The 24,096-nt window shown below is 38.9% G+C and overlaps 1 protein-coding gene across 1 annotated transcript in view; it reads left to right on the top strand.

The window, feature by feature from the left end:
• LOC148865440 (Nucleic acid-binding proteins superfamily) overlaps nt 1-17,239 on the top strand; it is an 86,507-nt gene extending 69,268 nt beyond the window's left edge. Inside the window, exons 8-10 of the mRNA XM_088979133.1 lie at nt 16,482-16,560; nt 16,678-16,728; nt 16,890-17,239. Coding sequence (XP_088835259.1) covers nt 16,482-16,560; nt 16,678-16,728; nt 16,890-16,973 — 214 coding nt within the window. The 3' untranslated portion in view covers nt 16,974-17,239. The remainder of the gene's footprint in view (nt 1-16,481; nt 16,561-16,677; nt 16,729-16,889) is intronic.
• The last annotated feature ends 6,857 nt before the right edge of the window (nt 17,240-24,096 follow it).

Raw genomic sequence — 24,096 nt, 5'->3', positions numbered from 1 at the left:
TGAACCAAAAGCTTACAAGTGTATCTTCCTTGGTTGTTCCCCCCCCACAGAAGGGTTATTGTTGTTTTGATCCAAAGACAGGCACTCGATATGTCTCAACAGATGTCACCTTCGATGAGCTTTCTTCCTTTCATGGTTCCTCTCTGGAGAGACATTGCCCAAAGAGGGAGGAATTGTCACAGGTGTTTGCTCTTCCTCTTCTTGTCCCAGTTGAGTCTTTTCCTCCTTCAAATGAATCAAGTGAGGATCAGTCACTTCACTCTCATTCCAGTGTTCCTATTCCTCCCCCTTTACCTCCTCGCCCTCTTTTTAATCCCAAGATGTATCAAAGGCGAAGAACAAAAAATGAGCAGGTTGTTTCCCCTACAACACATGAGCCCCATGCACTTCCAGTTATAGATGAGACAACAAGTACTGTTACAATCCCTTTGGAGCCATCCTTCCCAGACCTTGATATCCCCATTGCTATTAGGAAAGGAAAAAGGAAGTGTACTGCACATTGCATTTCCAAACACCTTTCTTATAGTTTTCTCTCTCCTTCATATTTTGCCTAACTTTCTTCTGTTGCCTCTAACCCAATTCCCAGGTCTGTGTTAGAAGCTCTTAATATTCCAGAATGGAGGGATGCTATGAGAACAGAAATTGATGCCCTGCACAAGAATGACACTTGGGAAGTTGTTGATTTGCCTGAAGGGAAGGATCCAGTAGGCTGTAAGTGGGTCTTTACTATTAAATATCATGCTGATGGCACAATTGAAAGGTACAAGGTTAGGCTGGTTGCAAAAGGCTATACACAGACATATGGGATTGATTGCCCCTGTTGCCAAGATGACTTCTGTGAGAGTTCTTCTATCTTTGGCTGCACACTCAGACTGGCCACTTTATCAACTGGATGTAAAGAATGCATTTCTGAATGGAGAATTACATGAGGAGGTTTATATGTCTCTTCCTCCAAGGATGTATGAAACAGATAGGAAAGGAAAGGTTTGCAGGCTGAAGAGATCTCTTTATGGACTCAAACAGTACCCTAGAGCATGGTTTGAAAGGTTTAAGGCTGCCCTTGTGAGCTTTGGCTATGTATAGACACAGTCTGATCATACACTCTTTGTAAAGAGGAGAGGATTCTTGGTTGTTTACTTGATTGTGTATGTTGATGATGTTGTTGTGACTGGCAATGATGTCTCAGGAATTAATGATCTCAAATCTTTCCTTCGTACAGAGTTTGAGATCAAAGATCTAGGGGAATTGAGATACTTTCTTGGCATAGAAGTTGCTAGATCCAAGGATGGGATTCTTATCTCTCAAAGGAAGTATGTTCTTGATTTGCTCTCTGAAACAGGGAAGATGGGTGCTAGACCAGTTGCTACTCCTATTGATATGAGCCATAAACTCTCCTCTTCAAATGGAATATTGTTAGAAGACGGAGTCTTCCAGAGACTAATTGGAAAACTTCTTTATCTATGCATGACTTGGCCAAACATTGCATACGTTGTCAGTTGCATCAGTCAGTTCATGCATGCTCCCAGGGATACTCATATGGCAGCAGTAGAGCGGATTCTGTGTTATTTGAAGGGCTCCCCTGGAAAGGGAATTCTATTTGCCAAGCATGGCCATATTAAACTTGAAGCCTACATAGATGCTGATTGGGCTGGAAACATCGATGACAGAAGATCTACCTCTGGGTACTGTAGCTTGGTGGCAGGTAACATTGTCTCTTGGAGAAGCAAGAAATAATCAATTGTTGCTCGATCTTCGGCCGAAGCATAAAATAGAGCCATGGCACATGGAGTTTTTGAACTATTGTGGCTTAAATCATCGATGGAGGAACTGGGTGTTGAGCATGATAAGCCAATGATGTTATACTGTGATAATCAGGCCGCCATCAACATTGCTCACAACCCAGTGCAATATGATAGAACTAAGCATATTGAAGTTGACAGACACTTCATTCGAGAAAGAGTGGCTTCTAGTGAAGTGTGTCTACCTTTCATCACCTCTAAAGGATAGTTAGCAGATTTCCTCACCAAGGGCATTCCTAAGGCTAAACTTGGCAAGCTTGGCATGATTAACATCTATGCTCAGCTTGAGGGGGAGTGTAGAGAAGATGTGCCGAATGGCCCATAGGCTGTTTATCATTTTTATCTTTTATGTTCTTTGTTGTAATGGGCCTTAATTTGGGCCTATTCTTTCTTATGTTATGTCTTTTTAATTTTCTACCCAACTAAGGGCTTCTTTGTAAATTACCAAAGTTTAACTTAATAAAATAGAATTAAGGATGTAAGAGAAGAGATTATTTTCGAAAATCTCTCTCTCTCTGAACCCAAGTTGCCGCCACCTACTTCTTCATCTTCTCCCCTCTTGAACTCTGATTTCTGCTACTTTCTTTTGATTTTTTGCATCTTTCTAAACAGTCCTTTCTTCTCAAAAGGTTGTTTTTCTTCTGAACCATCAAAGTTACAGACTATCTTTTACTTCCTTCTACTCTTCATGTGCCCAAACTAAATACAAATTTGTTATCGGTAAGTTGCCTAAATCTTTGAACTGCAGTGTAACTTTTTTTCCTTCTTACTGTGTTTATTAGTATCTGGAGTCTCAGAAAGTGATTGGGAGTAGTCATGAGGCGAATGGAATATATCTGTTGGATACTCTTGGGCAGAGCCAAGGACAACCTGGGAAAGATGCTTTTGGATCTACATCTTCAGAGTCTGTTAGTCGTGTCATGTTATGTCATTTTCGGTTGTGTCATCTTTCTCTTTTTGCTTTAAGTTGTTTATTCCCAGAACTAATTAAGGGAATTAATTTGTTTGGTCTTCATTGTGAGTTATGTGAGTTGTTGAAACATTGAGTAATAAAAGATCATATTCTCCTTTCCATATTGTGCATTCTGATGTGTGGGGGCCATACCACGTACCCTCTATGGGTGGTTATAAATATGTCATCTTGTTCATTGATGATTTTTCATGATATACTTGGCTATTTTTTTATGAAATTCCATGATGAAGTTCCCAGGCTTGTGAAGTAGACTTCCATGAATTTGTTCTTACCCAATTTGATACTAGAATAAAAATTTTCAAATTCGACAATGCAAAAGAATACTTTGAGAAGAACCTAACTTGTTATCTCGCTGATTTGGGGGTTATTCACCAGAGTTCATGTGTTAGAACTCCAGAACATAATGGAGTTGCTGAGAGAAAAAACTAACATATTGTTGAAGTTGCAAGGACTATCCTATTTGCCTCACATATGAAGGAAGGGGAAATCCATCATATGGATGGCTGAACCGTGTAGGGTGGCTGGGCGAAATCTCAAAAATATCTTTTCTCCCTTCCAAGAATAGTATTCCTAGCTTTAGAAAAATTACATTTTTCAAGGATCGTTCTTCAACCAAACTGGACCAGATCTGAAACCAAAAGAAAGGGAGAGCAATACCTGATACAGAATCCACACATGTAGCTCTCATGGTAGGTGTTCACGCCCAAAGAGGGTACCAAAACACACTTCCACTGAAGATGGCGCAACTTGAGATGAAGCAGGTTCAACAATCAGTCATTCAGCAAGAACTACAATCCAATAGCTTGGATAGAGCAAGGGAGGTGAGCACGAAATTAGATCTGAAATCAGAACTGATATCTATCAGTTCAAGAATGGAGAATCGAATTAGGGTTAGGGCGTTAAGAGCAAGACAAAGGGAGAATGAGAGCAGTGTGTAAACTTGTAGCAGTTCGCCCTCCTCTATTTATATAGATCTTAAAGAGTTGATCTCCTAACCTAATTAGGAGTTTCCTAATCCAAATCTTTGTTTGGATCTTGACTCTTTAAGTGGATAAGACTTATCCTCTTATCCTTATCTGCTGATCCAAACCCATATCCATACCCAAATTCGCCCATGTTGATTAATCCAATTAATCTTTGGGCCTTAGGCCCATTAAGCAAGTGGCTCACGTCCCTTTATTAATTCTTGGCTAAATTGGATTTCTTTGTATGGTGTGGGACCCTAACATTGACCTCAGAAAAGCCATACGGGTTTAGCCTAGCCTCTGTCACAAAGCCTGGCTGAATTCACTACTAAACATAGTGAACCCCTGAGTCCATCAGTATGGACTCTTAATGGGCCCAACGTTTACACTAAATGGTCCTTGAGTCCAGCTATCTTATGAAGGCCCAAGGACAATGGTCTTAAGTGAGATTAGCCCATTAGGTATAAAAGCCCTAAATGATCTTACACTTAACCTCTCAACCCTTAATGATCAAACACTGCCCAACAAGAGTGGACCTCTCCCTCGACTGCTAGGTATAGTGTCGCACTTTCTGCTCAGATGGATTCCGAGAATTAAAACCTTTTGCAAACATTTTTAATAAAACATAAATATATATATATATATATATATATATATTTCCATATAAATATATTTTGCAAAACAAATCTCAAACATGGCTGAAATCGATTGCTAGCAGTTTTGGTTTCCATCAGAGAGAGTGTAGTCCCTGATCATTCGCTTTGTCCGACAAAGGGGATTATCCTGTCACTATGATCACCCACTCGAGTGTATTCTCAGATTGCCCCAACATACCCAGGTTTTGACCCCCGGAGGATCTCACTGATTGTTATATCAAAGACAACCTAATCCGACACCTAGTGCAGTACCATAATCGAGTCTAGGGGTTAGGTGTAACTTTTCAGTTTTGCTCATCAAACTCCAAGGTCAGGGCATAATTGGAAAATGGTCCGGGTTCAGTGTTTCAAGCAAACACACACTACATGTGCTTCGGGTTTAACCCTGGCAGCTGAACAAGCTACCCCAACTGACTTGACAGCACATTAGTGTCAGCCTTGGCAGGATAAACCTTCGCCAGGTCTATCGAACGGCTGAGAACATTTTAAACTAACACGAGTCTCATAAGTGTCCAGTTTAAGGGTAATTACATAGAAACACACCAAGTATAACATGAATCAATTATGTACTTTTGTTCATTTACAATAAATGTTCAATGTATATCAATCTGATTGGAGCTAAGAGCATACATTGTCTAACACCTCCCACTTGCACTTAGGTCCAATCCGGTACAAGCCAGAGTTCTATACTGTCCACGTGTTTCTCAAAAACTTTCAGTGTTAGTGGCTTTGTCAATGGGTCTGCCACATTTTCCATTGATGCTACCTTTTGAATCTGGACGTCCCTTCTACCAACAATCTCCTGTAGTACATGGTACTTCCTCTCGATGTGCTTTGACTTCGAGTGGGATCTTGGCTCCTTTGCCTGAGCAATATCTCCTGTGTTGTCACACAACAGTGGAATGGGTGATGTGCTGGGTGGAACTACTCCTAATTCGTGGATGAACTTTTTCATCCATCTGCTTCCTTGGCAGCTTCACTTGCGGCAATGTACTCGGCCTTAGTGGATAAACTTTTTCCAACCAACTAATGGGTTTGATTGGAAGTCAGCATCGGTATACCCTAGGATTTGTAGTGAACTACCATTGAATACTAAACAAAACTCTTTTGTCCTTCGATGGCATTTGAGTATGTTCTTTACAGTTGTCCAGTGCTCCTGTCCTAGGTTTGACTGGTATCTACTTACTATACTCACAGCCTGAGCAATGTCTGGTCGAGTGCACAACATGGCATACATGATGCTCCCTATGTCTGAGGCATAGGGAACCTCTCTCATGCCCTCAATCTCCTTGGGAGTCTTGGGAGACATACCCTTGTCTAGAAGGGACAAATGCCTTCTTGGAGTTCTCTATGTTGTATCTTTTGACAATCTTGTCAATGTAAGTAGACTGGAATAATCCTATTATCCTTTTTGATCTATTTAACTATAGAGTCAAAGTCTCAAGATGTAGGAGGCTTCTCCAAGATCTTTCATGGAGAATCACTGCAAAAGTCATACCTTCACTGTAGTCAACATTCCTACATCATTCCCAATGAGTAAAATGTTATCTAGATACAGAACCAAGAGCGTAACCTTGTCTCCCACTGCTTTTCTATAAACACATGGCTCATCTGGATTCTGCTCAAAGTCAAACTGTTTGACGGTAGGGTCAAATCGGATGTTCCAACTTCTTAAAGCTTGCTTAAGTCCATAGATGGATCGATTAAGTTTACACACCATGTGTTCCTGACCTACAACAATGAATCCTTGTGGCTACTGCGTATAGATATCTTCAGTAAGATCTTCATTCAGGAACACGGTTTTAACATCCATTTGCCAAATCTCGTAGTCATGGTGTGCTACTATAGCTAACAGGATCCGTATGGATTTAAGCTTGGCCACTAGCGAAAGGGTTTTCTCATAATCGATTCTCTCTTTTTGAGTGTACCCTTTCGCTACAAGACGAGCTTTATAGGTCTCAACCATCCCATTAGGGCCCTTCTTTTGTATATCCATTTGCAACCAATTGCTTTCACCCTAGGGGGTGGGTCTACGAGAGTCCAGACCTTGTTGGTTTCCATTGAGTCCATCTTGACTTTCATGGCATCTACCCACTTCAAGGAATCTATGTCCAACATAGCTTCTATATAAGTCAAGGGATCTTTCTCACTAATCGTGTTTTCCATCAAGTAACTTTCTTGACCATAGCCGTAACGAACTAGAGGTCTAGAAACCTAGGTAGACCTTCTAAGTTGGGTGTTATCTAGAACGTGTGGGACATCTACTACTCTTGAGATCTATTCTTCAAGAACAATTTCCTAACGATATTGTCCAGGATGTAATCTTCTTCCAAGAAGTAGGCATTTCAACTACAAAACACCTTTTGCTCTATTGGGTCATAGAATAGGTACCTTACAGAGTTTTTGGGGTAGCCTACAAATAGGCAACGAATGGTTTTGGATTCCAATTTGTCAGCACTTGTTCTTTTAACATGTGCCGGACAACCCCAAATTTTCAAGTGTCTTACACTTGGTTTCTTACTGGTCCATAGCTTATATGGAGCCTTAAGAACAGATTTGGTTGGAACCCGGTTCAGCACGTATGTCGCAGCCTCTAATGCATAACCCCAAAAGGATATAAGTAACCCTGAGTGGACGAGAAGTGAACGGATGATATTCAATAGAGTCCAATTTCTCCTCTTCGATACACCGTTTAATTGTGGTGTAGTAGGAGGGGAGGAGATAATTGTGATATAATCCTTTTGTCCTTAAGTACTCCCTGAATTCGTCGGAGAGATATTCGCCTCTTCGATCTGACCGAAGGGCCTTAATCTGTCTCCCCAACTGTTTTTCGACCTCTTGTCTGAACTCTTCGAACTTTTGAAAGGATTCAGACTTATGTCTCATTAGGTACACGTAACCATACTGAGAATAATCATCGGTGAAAGTTATAAAATAAATGTGTTGGTTGTGTGTCCTAACATTCACATGACCACATACATCAACATGTATTAGGTCAAGTGTGCCTGTAGATCATTCAGGCTTTCCCGCAAATGGCCATTTCATCATCTTACCCTGAAGGCAAGGTTCATAGGTTAGAAGATCTTGTACAGTTAGAAAATCCAAAGGATCATCCTTTACCAACCTTGTGATACGATATATATTAATGTGGCCAAGTCGGTAATGCCACAAGCACGTAAGATTTACCGTATTACGTGATCTTTTCTTGGGGATAATTTCCGACGTAATTTTGGTTGTTAGTTTCCAGAGAAGGACGGAAGACATAGAGACCATTGTCAAGTTCTCCATAAGTGAGGAATTTGTTATTTAGTTTAATAGTAATTGTATTACTAAACAAAATAGAATAACTATACTTGCACAATTTTGAAACAGAAATCAAATTTCTTCTCAAAGTTGGTACATAAAGACAATTTTTAAGTTTGGCAATGCCTTCTCTAAAAACTAATTTTATAGTTGTAGCTGCAACAGTTGTAGAAGTCCCCAAGTAGAGTATTACCTCGTCATCACTTAGCCTTTTGCTTTCTCTGAACCCCTGCAACGTGTTACATGCATGAGTAGAAGCTCCGGAGTCAATACAGCAGGATGCAAAAGTGACCAACAAATTGGTCTCTATGACAGGAGATTCGAAATTACACTCTTTGTTTTTGGTTTCCAGATACTAAGGACAGTTCCTCTTCTAATGCGCGATCTGTTTGTAAAAGTGGCATGCATCTGATGCTTTGTCCCTCTTCTGCTTTTTCGGCTTGTCTGCTTTCTTCTGAGGCCTCTTCTTGCTCGTCCTCTTTCTCTTGCTTGACCTACCACCTTCATCAAGCATGGCTATCGGCTTATCCTTCTTTATTAGTTCTTCAGACCTCTACAACATATTGCTAAGTTCCTGAAGGCTAACTTTTAGCTTGTTCATGTTGTAGTTCATGACAAATTGATTGAAGGAAGGAGGCAGAGAGTTTGAGATTGCATCAGTTTTTGTGTCCTCATCTAGCTGAGAACCAAGAGCCTCCTGTTGGCTCTTGGTCATCTAGGTGGTCATCAACAGTTTGAGGACCTTTTGACGGGCAGAACGATGCTCCTCGTACATAGTCTTTAGACTATCCAGGATGTCTGTAGGGACTTCGATCTTCTTGAATTGCCTCTGAATAGCATTATCTAAAGATGCTATGATGTAACACTGGGCAAGGGAATTTTTCTCCTCCCATTCTTGATACTCTCTTCTGTGAGCCTCAGAAGCCCTGTCACCCGGATGTTTCGGAGCAGGGTTCTTAGCAACCTTGTCCAATTTCTTGAACGTCAGAACCAGGTTAAGGTTATGAAACCAGTTAGCATAATTGGGTCCCTTAAGTTTATTATCATCCAATAATTTGGCAAATTGTCCGTTTGCCATTTCTAATAAAAGGCAACAATGGTTAGTCCGCAACCTAAAATTGATTCATGTTAATTACATAGAAAGGTCTTTTATCTATGTTCCATCTCCATTTATTCATCTCTGAGATTTCCCTCCTATCTCAATGACGGAGACACGGTGCATGTCTCTGGAAATGTGGGAAACCACATATGTGCATGGAGCCAACTGTTTCAGCTGCAAAACCCCACCACTTTTTGTGAGGGATCTTATCCAAGGTTCAAAATATCTATAAGCCCAATACGCCCTTACCAGTTCAAGGGGGCCAGTTTAGGGCTCCACCCCTTGAACCGGTCAGACCCCTGATACACCCACTATAGGTGCGTATCGGAGGGGTCCCAAAACGATATGTACCGATATGGGCCAATATGTGTCGATACTTTGAACCTTGATCCTATCCACTCATCAAATGAGCTTTCCCTTTGGCCTCTATCAGACAAGGTTCATTTCCATTTTAGGTTAAATCTTTTTGTCTATTAAGTGCTGACCTGTCATATCGTAGACCCCAAGGTACCATCTCATGAAGCAATTCAGCCAACTGGACTAGCAAATGGATAGCCCAATTTTATGGTGCATCTCCTCATTGCCGATTTAGACTACCTTCATGCTAATGACGGAAGGCCTTTAGAGAATTCATCATAAGAAATTCCCTATTACTTGCACTTATATTAACTGGAGGGAACAAATTAAAACGATCTCTAGGTTTGATTTAGGTCATACCAAAGTGGTTCCCACTGACTTTCATAAAGTCAATTTCAAATGGGCCCAAAATGGGCTAGGGTTCTGCGAGGTTCCTCTTGGGGAGGAATCTGATTAAGGGGCCCATTGAGAAGGGAGATCATCCAATGATCTGAGGGCATCATGGCAATGATGTGCATTCAACCATGATGTTCACAGAGAGCCACATACGATTAAACATGGGCCAAGTACTTATGGCCCATGTGCGAATCACATTCAACACATCACATACATTCACATCCACAAATTGATCCAATCAATTAATAACTTGTAAAGATCCTAATTAATTTAAGTTAACACACAATCAGCCCATTAAGCCCATGTATTATCAAATAACATCTAGGTATATGGGCTAAACTGCAAAAAGTAGTTTGGCCCAAATAGCAATTATTCTGAAAATTGGGTTGATATTACTTTAACTTAGCAGAAATTAGGTCTTACAAGGGAGGGCCGAATTGTATCATGTAATGGCCATCAAACCCTTAGCCCATAACCGAATTTAAACCACATAGAACGTGACTCATGGGGCTGAGATCAGACCCCATCAAACCATGGGTTCGGTCCAACGAGTTTGGACCAAACTAGGTCAATTCGGCCTAGGGTTTGGTGTCCAATACACAATTTCCAAGATTTTGATATGAAATTATTAATAGCCGAAATTGATATTCAATCACAGCAAGAAACACATAACATAGGGCTGCAAGTGTGATGGTCCGAATCTGATCTGGAAAAACTGCAAACCTACAAGAAAAGGTTTAATCACAGATTGCAGATTTCTTTTCTGCAAAAATTCTTCTTCTCCTCTGCGCACTCCAGCAAGTCTTTCAATGTAAGAAAAATAGAAAAACCTAATTTTCTATTAATTACATCAGAATAAATCCTATACATTTTGTCTAAAAAAATATTATTTATAGACCAAAATAAAGAATCCGATCTCCATCACACCAACAGCCCAAAACTCAACAAATAATGATAGAACAATTCTAAAATTATTGCAGAATAATAAAGAAACAATTTCATATCAAAATGCCCAAAATTTGAGAACCGAATTCTCAGAAAACTGCTATTTGCGCAAATCGGGTAGAACAATTCTGTTGATTTGCTTCTTGATTCAGATCTGGTTTATTTTGGTTCAAGATTGAACTTAGGTCTGATACCACTGAAGAAAGGGGAAATCCATCATATAGATGGCCGAACCATGCAGGGTGGTTGGGCGAGATTTCAAAATTTTCTTTTCTCCCTTCCAAGAATCGTATATCTAGTTTTAGAAAAACTGCATTTTTCAAGGATCGTTCTTGAACCAAACTGGACTAGATCTGAAACCAAAAGAAAGGGAGAGTAATACCTGATACAGAATCCACACGTATAGCTCTCAAAGTAGGCGCCCAAAGAGGGTACCAAAACTCGCTTCCACTAAAGATGGTGCAGCTTGAGACGAAGAAAGTTTAGCAATACAGTCCTTAAGCAAGAACTGCAATCCAACAGCTTGGATCGAGCAAGGGAGGTGAGCACGAAATTAGATCTGATTTTTCTTCCAAAAATCAGAATCAAAACTGATCTCTATTAGTTCAAGAGTAGGAGAGAGGGAGAACTGAGAGCAATGTGTAAACTTAGAACAGTTCGCCCTCCTCTATTTATATAGATGTTAAAGAGTTGATTTCCTAATCTAATTAGGAGTTTCCTAATCCAAATCTTTATTTAGATTTGGACTCTTTAAGTGGATAAGACTTATCCTCTTATCCTTATTTGCTGATCCAAGCCCATATCTATACCCAAATTCGCTCATGCTGATTAATCCAATTAATCTTTGGGCCTTAGGCCCATTAAGCAGGTGGCTCACGTTCCTTTATTAATTGATGGCTAACTTGGCTCTCTTTGCATGGTGTGGGACCCTAACATTGACCTCACAAAAACCATATGGGTTCAGCCTAACCTCTGTTACAAAGCCTGGCCGAATTCACTACTAAATACAGTGAACCCTTGAGTCCATCAGTATGGACTCTTAATGGGCCCAACATTTACACTAAATGATTCTTAAGTCCAGCCATCTTATGAAGGCCTATGGACAATGGTCTTAAGTGAGATTAGCCCATTAGGTATAAAAGCCCTAAATGGTCTTACATTTAACCTCTCAGCCCTTAATGATCAAACACTGCCCGACAAGAGAGGACATCTCCCTCGGCTGCAAGGTACAATGTCGCACTCTCTACTCAGATGGATCTCGAAAATTATAACATTTTGCAAACCTTTTTCATAAAACATAACATATATTTTATTTTGCAAAACAAATCTCAAACACGGTTGAAATCGACTATCGGAAATTTTGGTTTCCATCAGAGAGAGTGTAGTCTCTGATCATTCACTTTGTCCGACAAAGGGGCTGATCTTGTAACTATGATCACCCACTCGAGTGAATTGTCAGATTGCCCCAACATACCTAGGTTTTGACCCCCAAAGGATCTCACTGATTGGTATATCAAAGACAGCCTAATCCGACACCCAGTGCAGTACCATAATCGAGTCTAGGGGTTAGGTGTAACTTTCTAGTTTAGCCCACCAGTCTCCAAGGTCCAGGGCATAATTGGAAAATGGTTGGGGTTCAGTGTTTCAAGCAAATACACACTACATGTGCTTCGGGTCTAACCCTAGAAGCTGAGACAAGCTACCCCAACCGACTTTGTAGCACATTAGTGTCAGCTTTGGTAAGATAAACCTCCCCAAGTCTATCCAACGACTGAGAACATTTTAAACTAACAGGAGTCTCATAAGTGTCCAGTTTAAGGGTAATTACACAGAAACACGCCAAGTACATTATGAATCATTTATGTACTTTTATTCATTTACAATAAATGTTCAATGTACATCAATCTGATTGGAGCTAAGGGCATACACTGTCTAACAACATGTTCTTACAAGATTTTTGGGGGACGTTGTTCTCACTGTAACCTACCTAATTAACCGTATTTCATCCGGAGTGTTGGGTTTTAAGTCTCCTTTTACTCTTCTTCATCCTGGTAAGGACATTTCTCCTATTCCACTTAATGTCTTTGGTTGTACTTGTTATATGCACATTCCAAGTACCCAGAGACATAAATTTGAACCAAATGCCCACAAGTGCATATTCCTTGGTTATGCCTCCACATAGAAGGGTTATTGTTGTTTTCATCCAAAATTTGGAACTCGGTATGTCTCAATGGATGTCACCTTTGATGAGTCCTCTCCTTTCTATGATCCTTCTCTGGAGAAGCATTGTTCAAAGGGGGAGAATTTGTCACAGTTGTTTGCTCTCCCTCTTCCTGTCCTAGTTGAATATTCTTTTGAGCCTCCTTCTATTACCAATGAGTCAAGGGAGGAACAGTCATCTCATGCTCCTTCCAATATTCCTATTCCTCCTCCGTTACCCCCTCAACCTCTCTTTAATCGTAGGTTGTACTAGTGGTAGAGAACTAGAAGTGGACCGATTGTTTCCTCTATATCACATGAGCCTCCTACACTTCCAGTTACAGAAGAGACAAGTACTAATACAGTCCCCTTGGAGCCCCCCTTCCCGATCTTGATGTCCCAATTGCTATCAAGAAAGGTAAAAGGAAGTGTACAGCACGCTGCATTTTCAAAAACCTTTCTTATAGTTTGTTTTCTCCCTCATATTTTGCCTATCTTTCTTCTATTGCCTTTAACCAAATACCCAAGTCAGTGTCAAAAGCTCTTATTGTTCTAGAATGGAGGGATGCTATGAGAACTGAAATTGATGCCTTGCATAAGAATGACACATGAGAAGTGGTTGATTTGCCTAAAGGAAAGGAACCAGTGGGCTCTAAGTGGGTTTTCACCATCAAATACATGCTAATGGCACCATTGAAAGGTATAAAGCTAGACTGGTTTCAAAAGGTTATACACAGACATATGGGATTGATTATCTGGAGACCTTTGCTCCTATTGCAAAGATGATATCTGTGAGGGTTCTATTATCTCTTGTTGCACATTCCAATTGGCCACTTTATCAGTTGGATGTGAAAAATGCATTTCTAAATGGAGAATTACACGAGGAAGTCTACATATCTCTTCCATTGGGAATGTATGACATAGATATGGGGGGAAAGGTGTGCAAGTTGAAGAAGTCTCTTTATGGACTTAAACAATTTCCTAGGGCATGGTTTAAAAGGTTTAGGGCTACTCTTGTTAATTTTGGCTATATACAAACTTAGTCTAGTCATACCCTCTTTGTGAAGAGGAGAAGCTCTTTGGTGGTATATCTTATTGGTTATGTTGATAATATAGTTGTGACGGGCACTGATGTAACGGGGATTAATGATCTTCAATCTTTTCTTCATATAGAATTTGAGATCAAAGATTTAGGGGAATTGAGATACTTCCTTGGTGTAGAAGTAGCTCGGTCTAAGGATGGGATCTTTATCTCTCAAAGAAAGTATGTGCTTGACTTGCTCACTGAAACAGGCAAGATGGGTTCAAGACCAGTGGCTACTCCTATTGAAGGAGGAATTGGGTGTTGAGTATGATAAGCCATTAATGTTATATTGTGATAATCAGACTGTCATCAACATTGCTCACAATCCGGTGTAACATGACAGGACTAAACATATTGAAGTTGACAGACATTTTATCCGAAAAAGAGTGGCTTCTGGAGAAGTTTGCCATTTATATCTTCTAAAGAACAGTTACCTGACATCCTTACCAAGGGAATCTCAAAGATCAAAATTCAGCATGACTTGGCAAGCTTGGCATGATTGACATCTATGCTCAACTTGAGGGGGAGTATAGAGAGAATGGCCCGAATGGCCCATTGACTGTTTAATATTCTTTTATTTATGTTCTTTGCTGATAATGGGCCTCAGATTGGGCCTTAATTATGTTATGTTTACTAAAGCTTATTCGCCCAGTTAAAGGGCCTCTCTGTAATTACTGAAAAAGATTAATGAAAGGGAATTAGGGTGTAAGAGGAGATTACATTCGAAAATCTCTCTTTGAACCCTTTCAGTCACCACCTTCTTCTTCTTCTTCTTCTCTGTTCAGATATTTTTTTTCGAAAAAACGGCCATCCAGTCCTCCCTTTCTGTAGTTTGCACTCTTCTTCTTCTTCTTTCTCTTTTCCAAATTTCAGTCGAAAAAACAGGGGCTCCGTCAATCCTCCCTTTCTTTTTTTAAAAAAAAACAGCGGCTCCGCCCCTATACTCCTCGGTCCTCCCTTTCTCCACTCATCATCATCATCATCATCATCATCATCTCCTCAGTCCTCCCTTTTCCAAATTTCCGTCGCCTAGGCGCCTGGGCGCCCCATGGTCGCCTAGCCTCACCTAGTCGCCTTGACAACTATGGGTGCCTCAGAGTGGAAGCATTTGCTTGGTTGGTAGCTCTTAACAGTATTTTAACCACTGATCACTTGAAGAGAAGAGGATTTAGCTTGACAAGTTTCTGCTATCTGTGAAAATTGGATGAGGAGACAGTTTTCCATCTGTTCTCCTGCAGGGAGGCGAATTTGATTTGGAAGTTCTACTCCTTTTGAATGAGTGTTCTTCAGCCATCATCCCCAGCAGAAATTTTTTCTGCATGGCCAAGAATCATGTGGATCTGCATTCCTTTTGCAGTGTGTTGGTCATTATGGAATGAGAGGAAGAGAAGATTATTTGAAAATAAATCGAAGAGTAATTGTAGGAGCAGTGGGAAATCTGGTAACAGATTGGGTGTTAGCCTGCCAGAACTCTATGTTAATAGATCAGATTTTCTAGAAAACTTTTGTAGTATTCTTGAATTGCAACCGTGTAATGTAGAATCATTTTCAGTTCGATCAGTTATATTTGATGTATTGGTGTGTCATCTTGACAACCAATCAGTCTGTAATGAAAGCTTTTTTATTCTTTAAAAAAAAAACAGTATTGTGCTGTAGTTAACCTTGGTAATTTGCAAACATGATCTTCCAATCGTGCACATTCCCTATATTGGACCTGTTTCTCAGACATTCTTCTCTATAGAAAGACAGCCAGGATGGTTTAAAATGACTAAGTTTTAAAATCAGAGGAAAAGTGTTGTATAGGAGACTTGGTCTTTTTGAGTTCAAGAATTTAGAGGCCGACCTTATTTTGTTGTCACATTGGTTCTCTGCATATTCATTTTGGATCAAACGTTAGTTAATAGTCCAGATTAACATACTTCCCCCATGGGTTTAACTATTCATAGTTTTCCCTCTAAATATTTAGTAAGCTTTGCCAAAGTTGAGATTTAACTGAATCAATAAACTTTTATTTTCCTGGGTATTTGGTTCAAGGTGCTTTTATTTTTCAAGAAACATGTAATTTCCCAAGGCAATAATTGAGTTTCTTTGTTGAACCCCTTGGACATTGTAGGAAGTTTTGACCATCTTCAATGAGTGTATTTTGCACCTCCTTAACTGGATTAAAGGTGCAATTATAAAATATAGGAAATTAATTTTGAAACTTAATTTCCAATAGCAATTAGTTCATAGGCAACCAATCAAGGAGGAACATGAAGGGAAGACTCGAGTCTCACTGTAAAGAGGAACAAAAAAGGAATCTTTAATTATCATTCACTACTACAATAATAAGAGAACAATAAATAAGTTTATCTAGGAGGTGAACAATCCTAGTTAACATGGAAAAGGCCAATGCACTCCCATAACTAAGGTGTTAACAAAGACATGGAACTAACCCATAACTAAACTGATTTTGACAGATCAAAGACATAAATAAGAAAATTTGGGCAACAAACCCCCATGCCGGACCCTACATGAATAAAACAGAAAGAGAAAAGAAAATTCCTGTTGTATGAGGTAATTACATCCTATGAAAAAACTGCACTGTATCTGATTAGTCTTGCAAATGCCAATTTCCCATACTATTTTATCCTTGATTCAGGAATTTTTAATCCTTCATGAAATTATCTGGGTATTTATATTGGTATTTGCCAATGCTTTTGCAGCATAACTGATGTTAGAATCAGTCGTCAAGGGTTTGAAAAGCGTGTGGTTTCACAAGACTTGCAGCTATGGCTTTCCAACGTGAGTTGTTTTCGTTAGTCTTTAATACAGTTTCTTAACTTTAATGCTTAAATGATTATTAATTTTTGTCAACCTTTTAGTATCCTTTTTCATCCTTCGATTTCAAATTGCACACAGGCACCGGCCATGGGCAAGCAGTTCACTCTCCTGGCTCGAGCTGGCAGACAGGTTGTTTTTCACTGCCAATCTCCAAGCTACTCCTTTATCTATTCTCTTGTATGATATTCAGCAAGGGAAATTGTCTGAATATAGGGGGTTCTGTAGCGATGATGAGTTTATTGCTCGCAGACATAGAATCGCTGAATGATAATATTATGTTTCTTATTTAGGTTCAAGAAATTCATCTGACGACTACACTTGATCAAGAAGGCATCAAGAAAGCATTGCAGCGAGTACTGGAACGTGTCCCTTGAGCACATCAAGTTCCACTATGTCACTAACGCTATTGGATAGCTATCAAGTTTGTCGGGGATTCTATTTTTTCCATGTGCAGGTAACTAAACTGAAAGCCTGATGAAGATTATGGGAAAATGTAGCCTTTTCTTTTGTATTGAGGGACTTACTGATTCTATTGTAGTCAACTAATCATAGGGAAATTATACAACTAACTACATGGTTCTTACCGGATTATTTTGTATGTATTTGTACTGTATATATTTGTATTTGTATTCTTTTCAAATTGAGCCTATTAATTTTGTTTTACCATATCCAATCAACATAACCGCAAATAAATTTTACTTCCGGTGGAAGGGCAGTCACCGTTTCATTTTATTAATAAACCAAATTGAATCCAAAAAATAATTATATGCAAATACATACAATAAGGAACCCGGATGATCCTCAACCCAAACGCAATAAAGGAGTTTCCAAACCATGATCTCTAAGACAATTCAACGTGAGGGTAAAGTTGAGCAGTTGATTCAACGAAAATATTGTCTCGAAATTGACAAGCGAGATTAGCCAATGGATCAGACTAATGGTGATCTGGAGATACTTGGTTCAGTTCAATTATTCGAGTTTTTCACAAGAACCTTGTAGAATCACAAGGTCATGTAAGTCAATAAAAAGTTCGACGTTTCTATCTTTGAATACTCCATCTCTATAATAATGTCGGGGTTTTATTTTGGGGCCGTTGTTTTTTCGGATTTTGAGAGGGGGAAAGTTGGCCCAAGGGATTTTGGTTCCCATTGATCAAGATTCTCCAAATAGCTGATACCCATCTCCTAGGTGGATAAATAACTTTTCCACCTAGGGGGAAATTTACCAACACTTGAATGGGATAAAAATGCCCCTTTTAATAATGGATATTTATGGCTAAAATGGTCATTATTTTATTTACATGAGAAATAAAAGAACATGGGTAAATGTATTTACCCAAGTAAGTGTTTCCCAGGAAAAACTTATCCAGGTAATTGCATCTACCTGAGTAAGTAACCTACCAAAAAGCGAACGGGGCCTTGAAGCCCCATCAATGAAAAAACTAGTTTGCTTTTTTTGTGTATTATACCATTAATCCAAGTCTTTTAAGTTGTAGATAGAAAGTGCTTTATATCCAAAACACTAGTTTAATCTTGTTTGTTTGAGCCTTGCAGTTAAGCTAAATCGGTTTATACAAATTGGATATGAAAAGTAAGTGTGGGACAGTGGATATATATTCAAGGATAAAGAGATAAAAGCCCTGCCAACATGTGCAGTGAGATTTGTGATAAATGACAAAATTGAGGTTTTGTGGCGCATTAAGAAGTAGAATCATGCAGCCTTGCAAGGCCAAAGAGAAACCTGTGGAATCTCACAAGAGTAGTAATCAAACCTTGTGAGGTCGGACTAATTTCACCTAGCAAGGTGAGACCAATTTGACCTTGCGAATCAAGCCTCACGAGGCTAGACTAGTCAACTTCATGAGTCAATCTTCATAAGCAAGGTTCTAAATATCAACACCAGCTTATCTGTCGGTACATTTTTTTCAATTTTTATTTATTTATTTTTGAAATTGGTTTAGAGGGGTCAATTTAAGGTCTAATTACCCTTTGAACCAGTGACCGACCCGATACAATCCCTAGAGGGGCATATCGGTAAGCCATCAACATGATATGTATCAGCCAATATGAGCCGATACGTATCGATACATTGAACCTTGCTCATAAGGATATCCTGGTGTCACCCTGCAAGGTCGGATTAGGAGCACAAAGCACAGAGGTTAACTCTATGGGTGTTAGATGCATGAGCCCTAAGGAAACCATGTCTATTTGTACCTAAGCACCACACTAACATATGTCACCCTCTAAAGAAGCCCAAGATCGTGCTCTAACAAATATGTGGTTCTAAGGAACATGTGTTTTGAGGAGAGAAGTGGACGGGATTTGTTCCCCGACATTACTTGAGTTGGAGATCCAAAGTTCTTGCTTCATGCAACGTAGCCCATCCCCTCACTTCTACAAAATATGGAAACTATTTTCTGTGGAGGGATTTGAACTCATTCCATTTCGAGCAAAGTCCCATTTTCCCTTCCCCTTGGTGACATTTTCTTATCAACTTCCAAGGCTGAGTCCATCGTTATTCCTATTTGCTTACATCAAGAATCTCTAGTTAGAGTTTGGTTGGAGAACATGAAGATGTTGCCGCATAGTACACAACTATCAAGAGATGAAGAGACCACGCACGTCCCACCACCACCACCAGAAGATCTAGTACAACTAGATGTGTTGGTGCTGAAGGTGGAAAACCCATCCACCGAAGAAGCGGACAAAGCTATTCATATTTGGGTCAATATGGTCAAAAGGTTGTATGAATTATAGGACCTTTGATCAAATAGAGGAACTACGAAAATAGAGAATGGATCGGATGGAGCAAAAGCAAGATTACCTATTCTAGATTTTGCAAAGCCATGTTATAGCACCAAGAACTTATGTTGGAGAGAGATCAAAATTTCAAGAATCTCTCCTCCATCCCTTGTAGTTTTGAGATTTGTCTTTTCCTTTTCCCTCTCTTGAATGCATGGGAAGACTCATTTTCCCACATTGCTTGTGAAAGAAGTAGAAATGGAGTATATCTATAAATTTGCTCTCTTTATGGATAGGGACCTATATGAGGAAAGCACTATAGATATTCTTGTGCATGTGAGGTGGGTTGGGGGTGCTTTCACACACGCATACCAAGCCGAGCTGAGCCTAGTCGGGGCGTGGATGCGTGTATGTACGTGTACACATGCACTCCACCGAATCGGTTTTGTTTTTAACCGGATTAAACTTTTGACTCTTAAATTCAAATTTATTTTGTAAAACGTTTTCTAGTCAGTTTGTGTCTCTTTCTCTCTATGTCTCTTTGAACAGGTGCACTGTTTTTAAGAGATGTTTGCCTAAAAGGACACCTCTGTGTCCAATCAAGTGATTGAGTACACTCTATAAAAGGAGTATTGGTCAATCAAGTATCAAACACCAATACATTTCGACAGTCTTCTCTTCTCTATCTTCTCCATTAATCTGAGCATCATTCTTTGTGGTTCACGGAAGTCTAGTAAGTGAGTGCATGTCTACCAATGGCCTGTGAGTTATTTTATCTTAGCGACCGATTTGCAATCACTCAGCTACACTGTAGGGGGCAAATGCAGTTTTAAGGAGAGTGACCAAGTGGCATGACTCAGCCCTCCTTCTTTCTGTAAGTTCTCAGTTTCACAGTTCTGCAATACTACACCCCTATAAGTTCTCGGTTTGGAAAGTAATTACTGATAAGTTCCAATCTACCTTCTTTATTATTTTCCAACAATCTTAAAATCGCATTTATGCAACCTATCTATGTTAACCCTTTCATAAGAAACTTGATATTGTCAATAGTTCCCAATTTCTCTAAGATTCCTTTCAATAGAACTAACTACAAGCATTGGAGACAACGCATTTTGTTTGCTTTAGAGTAGTTAGGGGCAGCCTTTGCTTTGACTGAACCGAACCCATTAAACATGGAGGAACCAACCCGTTTTGTTGTTGCAGAACACTGGACTATGGCTGACCATCTCTGCACAAACCATATCCTCAACTGCTTGTCCAATGAACTATACAATGTCTACTCTTCCTACAATTTTTCTTATGAAATTTGGAATGCATTGGACAAATATGCTCTGTAAAATGGTAGAAATAAAAAATATGTGATTGCCAATTTCCTGCATTTCACCATGAACAAAGGCATTGACGTGTCTACCCAAATAGATGAGTTTTAGGTGCTTGTGTCTACCTAAATACATGGAATGACTTCAAGACAAGTGTGAAGCATAAGAGGAAGGACACTACTTTGGATTAAGTAGTGGTCCGGATTAAAATAGAATAAAAGAACAAAAAAAATATGAAGATCAAATTTTCAAAACCAATTTGGTTTAGGAAACAATTACAAAATTCAAAAAGAATCTGAATGTGAAAAATGATCAGAAATTCAAGAAGCAACAAAAGAAAGGAAATGCTACCAAGCACATATGTGGGAACTGCAGCTCCTTCTATAAGTACACAACTCAGTCTGAGGGAGAGCAAGTCTTCATGGGAAACTCACAAACTTTGAAAGTCATCGACAAAGGAAAGGTGCTCCTAAAACTAACTTTGGGAAAAATCCTGATGCTGAATGATGTGTGCATGTGCCATAGATAAGATGAAATTTGGTGTCGGGAGCACTCCTCAACAAAGTAGGACTGAAGCTCATATTTGAAGCAGAGGAGGAAAAAGATATTATATAAGTTTCACAGATGACTTTTCTATATATGAAAAAGTAGTCATACTTAGATCAAAAGATGAAGGTGAACAAGTTTTTACAAACTAGAAGACTGAAGTAGAAAATCAGTTAGGAAAGAAAATAAAAAGACTTAGAACAAATAGAGGGACTGAGTATGATGGAGAAACCATTAGAAAATTCTTTGAGGAAAAAGGGAATTATACATGAAACTATAACCTCTTATCAACCTGAATCTAATGGAGTTGCAGAAAAACTTAACAGAACACTAAAAGAAATGATGAATGTTATGCTAATTAGTTTAAGTGCACCTCTAAACTTGTGGGGGGAAGCAATCCTAACAACTTGCCATTTATATAATAGAATATCACCCAAGAAAAAAGGACAAATACCTTTTGAACTATGGCATAACAGGAAACCAACTCTAAACTACCTAAAAGTTTGGGGTTGCTTAGCAAAGGTTAGAACACATGAACCTAAAAGAAAGATATTGGGACCGAAAACCTATGACTGTGTGTTCATTGGAACAAAATAGTATGGCTTATCGGTTCTTTATAATTAAAACAATTGATAATGTTGTAGAAAAGAATACAATAATAGAGTCCCGAGATGCAGAATTCTTTGAGCACATTTTTCCATGGAGAAAAGAAACAATAAATAGGGAACCCTCCCAATCCAAAACAAAAACCAAGAACAATTGAGTACTTCGCTTAGTCAAAACAACATTGATTCTAGGAATCAAGAACCAGACTTAAGGAGAAGTAAAAGACAAAGGAAAGAAACAAACTTGGGTGACAAAATGTTCACATTTCTGGCAGACAAGGACCCAGTAACCTATTAGGAAGTCGCAACCTCACCCGATGTAGTATTTTGGAAAGAAGTCATAAAAAGTAAAAGACTCTTTAATCACTAATCACACTTGGGAACTTATAGATCTCCCTCCTAGAACTAAAGCACTGAATTGTAAATGGATTTTTAAGAAAAAATTAAAGCCAAATGGTCCAATAGATAAATTCAAAGCCAAATTAGTTGCTAAATGGTTCAGACAAAAGAAAGATATAGATTTCTTTGACACTTACTCCCCGGTTGCAAGGTTAGCTACAATTAGAATCTTGTTTGTTATAGCATCCATTTACAAACTAGTAGTTCATCATATGAATGTAAAAACAGTTTTCTTAAATGGGGAATTAGAGGAAGAAATATATATTAAGCAACCTGAAGGCTTCATAATGTCAGGACAAGAAAATAAAGTATGCAGATTAATTAAGTCTCTGTATGGATTAAAACAATCTCCCAAACAATGGCATGAAAATTTTGATAATGTGTTAGTAACTAATGAATACAACAGAAATGATTCTAATAGATGCATCTATAGCAAGTTTGTAGATGATAAAGCAGTCATGATCTGTATATATGTTGATGATATGCTAATAATGGGAATAAGTCTAAAGGTAGTAAAAGAAACAAAACAATTTCTAATGTCCAAATTTGATACCAAGGACTTGGGCGAGGCTGATGTAATCTTGGGGACTAAAATTTGGACACTATGTAGAGAGAATTCTTAGAAAATTTAGAAACTATGACTATAAACCTGTAAAAACACCTCTTAACTGTAGTATTCACTTAAGAAAACATGTAGGTAACTTGTTTCACAAAAAGAGTATGCAAGTATAATTGGATCGATGTCTTACTTAATGAACTACACAAGACCAGATATAGCCATAGTTATGGGAAAATTAAGTCAACATACTCATAATCCCGGAAATAAACATTGGGAAGCTTTAGTAAGGTTGTTAAAATATTTAAAATGAACTATAAATTTGAGTTTACATTACTTAGATTTTCCTCCTGTTTTAGAAGGATTTACTGATGCAAATTGGATTTCAGATTCAAATGATAGTACTTCCACCAGTCATGTAATACAAACTCAATAATGGAGGCATAATGTATTGCATTAGAATTGGCGGGGTTCGAGGCAGAGTGGCTAAGGAACTTATTGGCAGATATACCACTTTGGTCATGGCCGATTCCATCTATATCTCTCCATTGTGATAGCCAAGCAGCAATAGTTGGAGCCAGAAACTCGAATTACAACGGTAAAAGAAGGCATATCCGCTTAAGGCATAACTTGGTAAGACAATACCTCAGTGAAGGAACAATCACTCTAGATTTTGTAAGGTCTGAAAAAAACCTTGTAGATTCGCTAACCAAACCACAAACTTCTAAGGTGGTTTCTGAAGTATCAATAGGAATGGGGTTGAAACCTGTAACATAAGTCACTAGTGATGGGCAGCCAACCTATGTGAAATGAGGTCCTTGGAATTAGGTTGAATGGGTAAAAATGAGTCGCAGGATGACTTGGGAAAGTACTATCATTTTGTGTCCCATTTTAAATGCCGAGGTAAGATAGTGCTCACTGCAATTTGAGGAGGTTAAGCATGAGGCTTTTAATCAGTTAAGAATAGTGTGTATAGTGTATGCTAAATAATTGATTTAAGTGAGTGTGAAGTGTGGTCGCTTCTAAGAGAGGTCTTGGGCTGACTCTCTACAATACTCATAATTCCAAATGGGGAACAAGGCCGAAATGTTCTAAAACAAAAGAACTACTAAAGAACAGGTGAGTTGATTTGGTTGGTAGGTTAGATAGTCGTGACAAAGAGGAAAGGTTTAAGGAGTCTAACTCCACACATACTCTGTAACATAGCCTGCCATACCTAAGTGTTTATTGAAGTCCAAAAGACATCACCATGAATACTTTTCTCACTAGGATGCTTAGATTATTCGATCTTCTTGTAATTTTGAATTTTGTGGGGGATTGTTAGAGGGAGG

The sequence above is a fragment of the Nelumbo lutea genome, chromosome 3 (assembly GCF_056320005.1).
Source record: "Nelumbo lutea isolate HS-2025 chromosome 3, American lotus-T2T, whole genome shotgun sequence".
NCBI classification, from domain to species: Eukaryota; Viridiplantae; Streptophyta; class Magnoliopsida; order Proteales; family Nelumbonaceae; genus Nelumbo; species Nelumbo lutea.
This window is presented reverse-complemented; position numbering and strand designations above follow the sequence as displayed.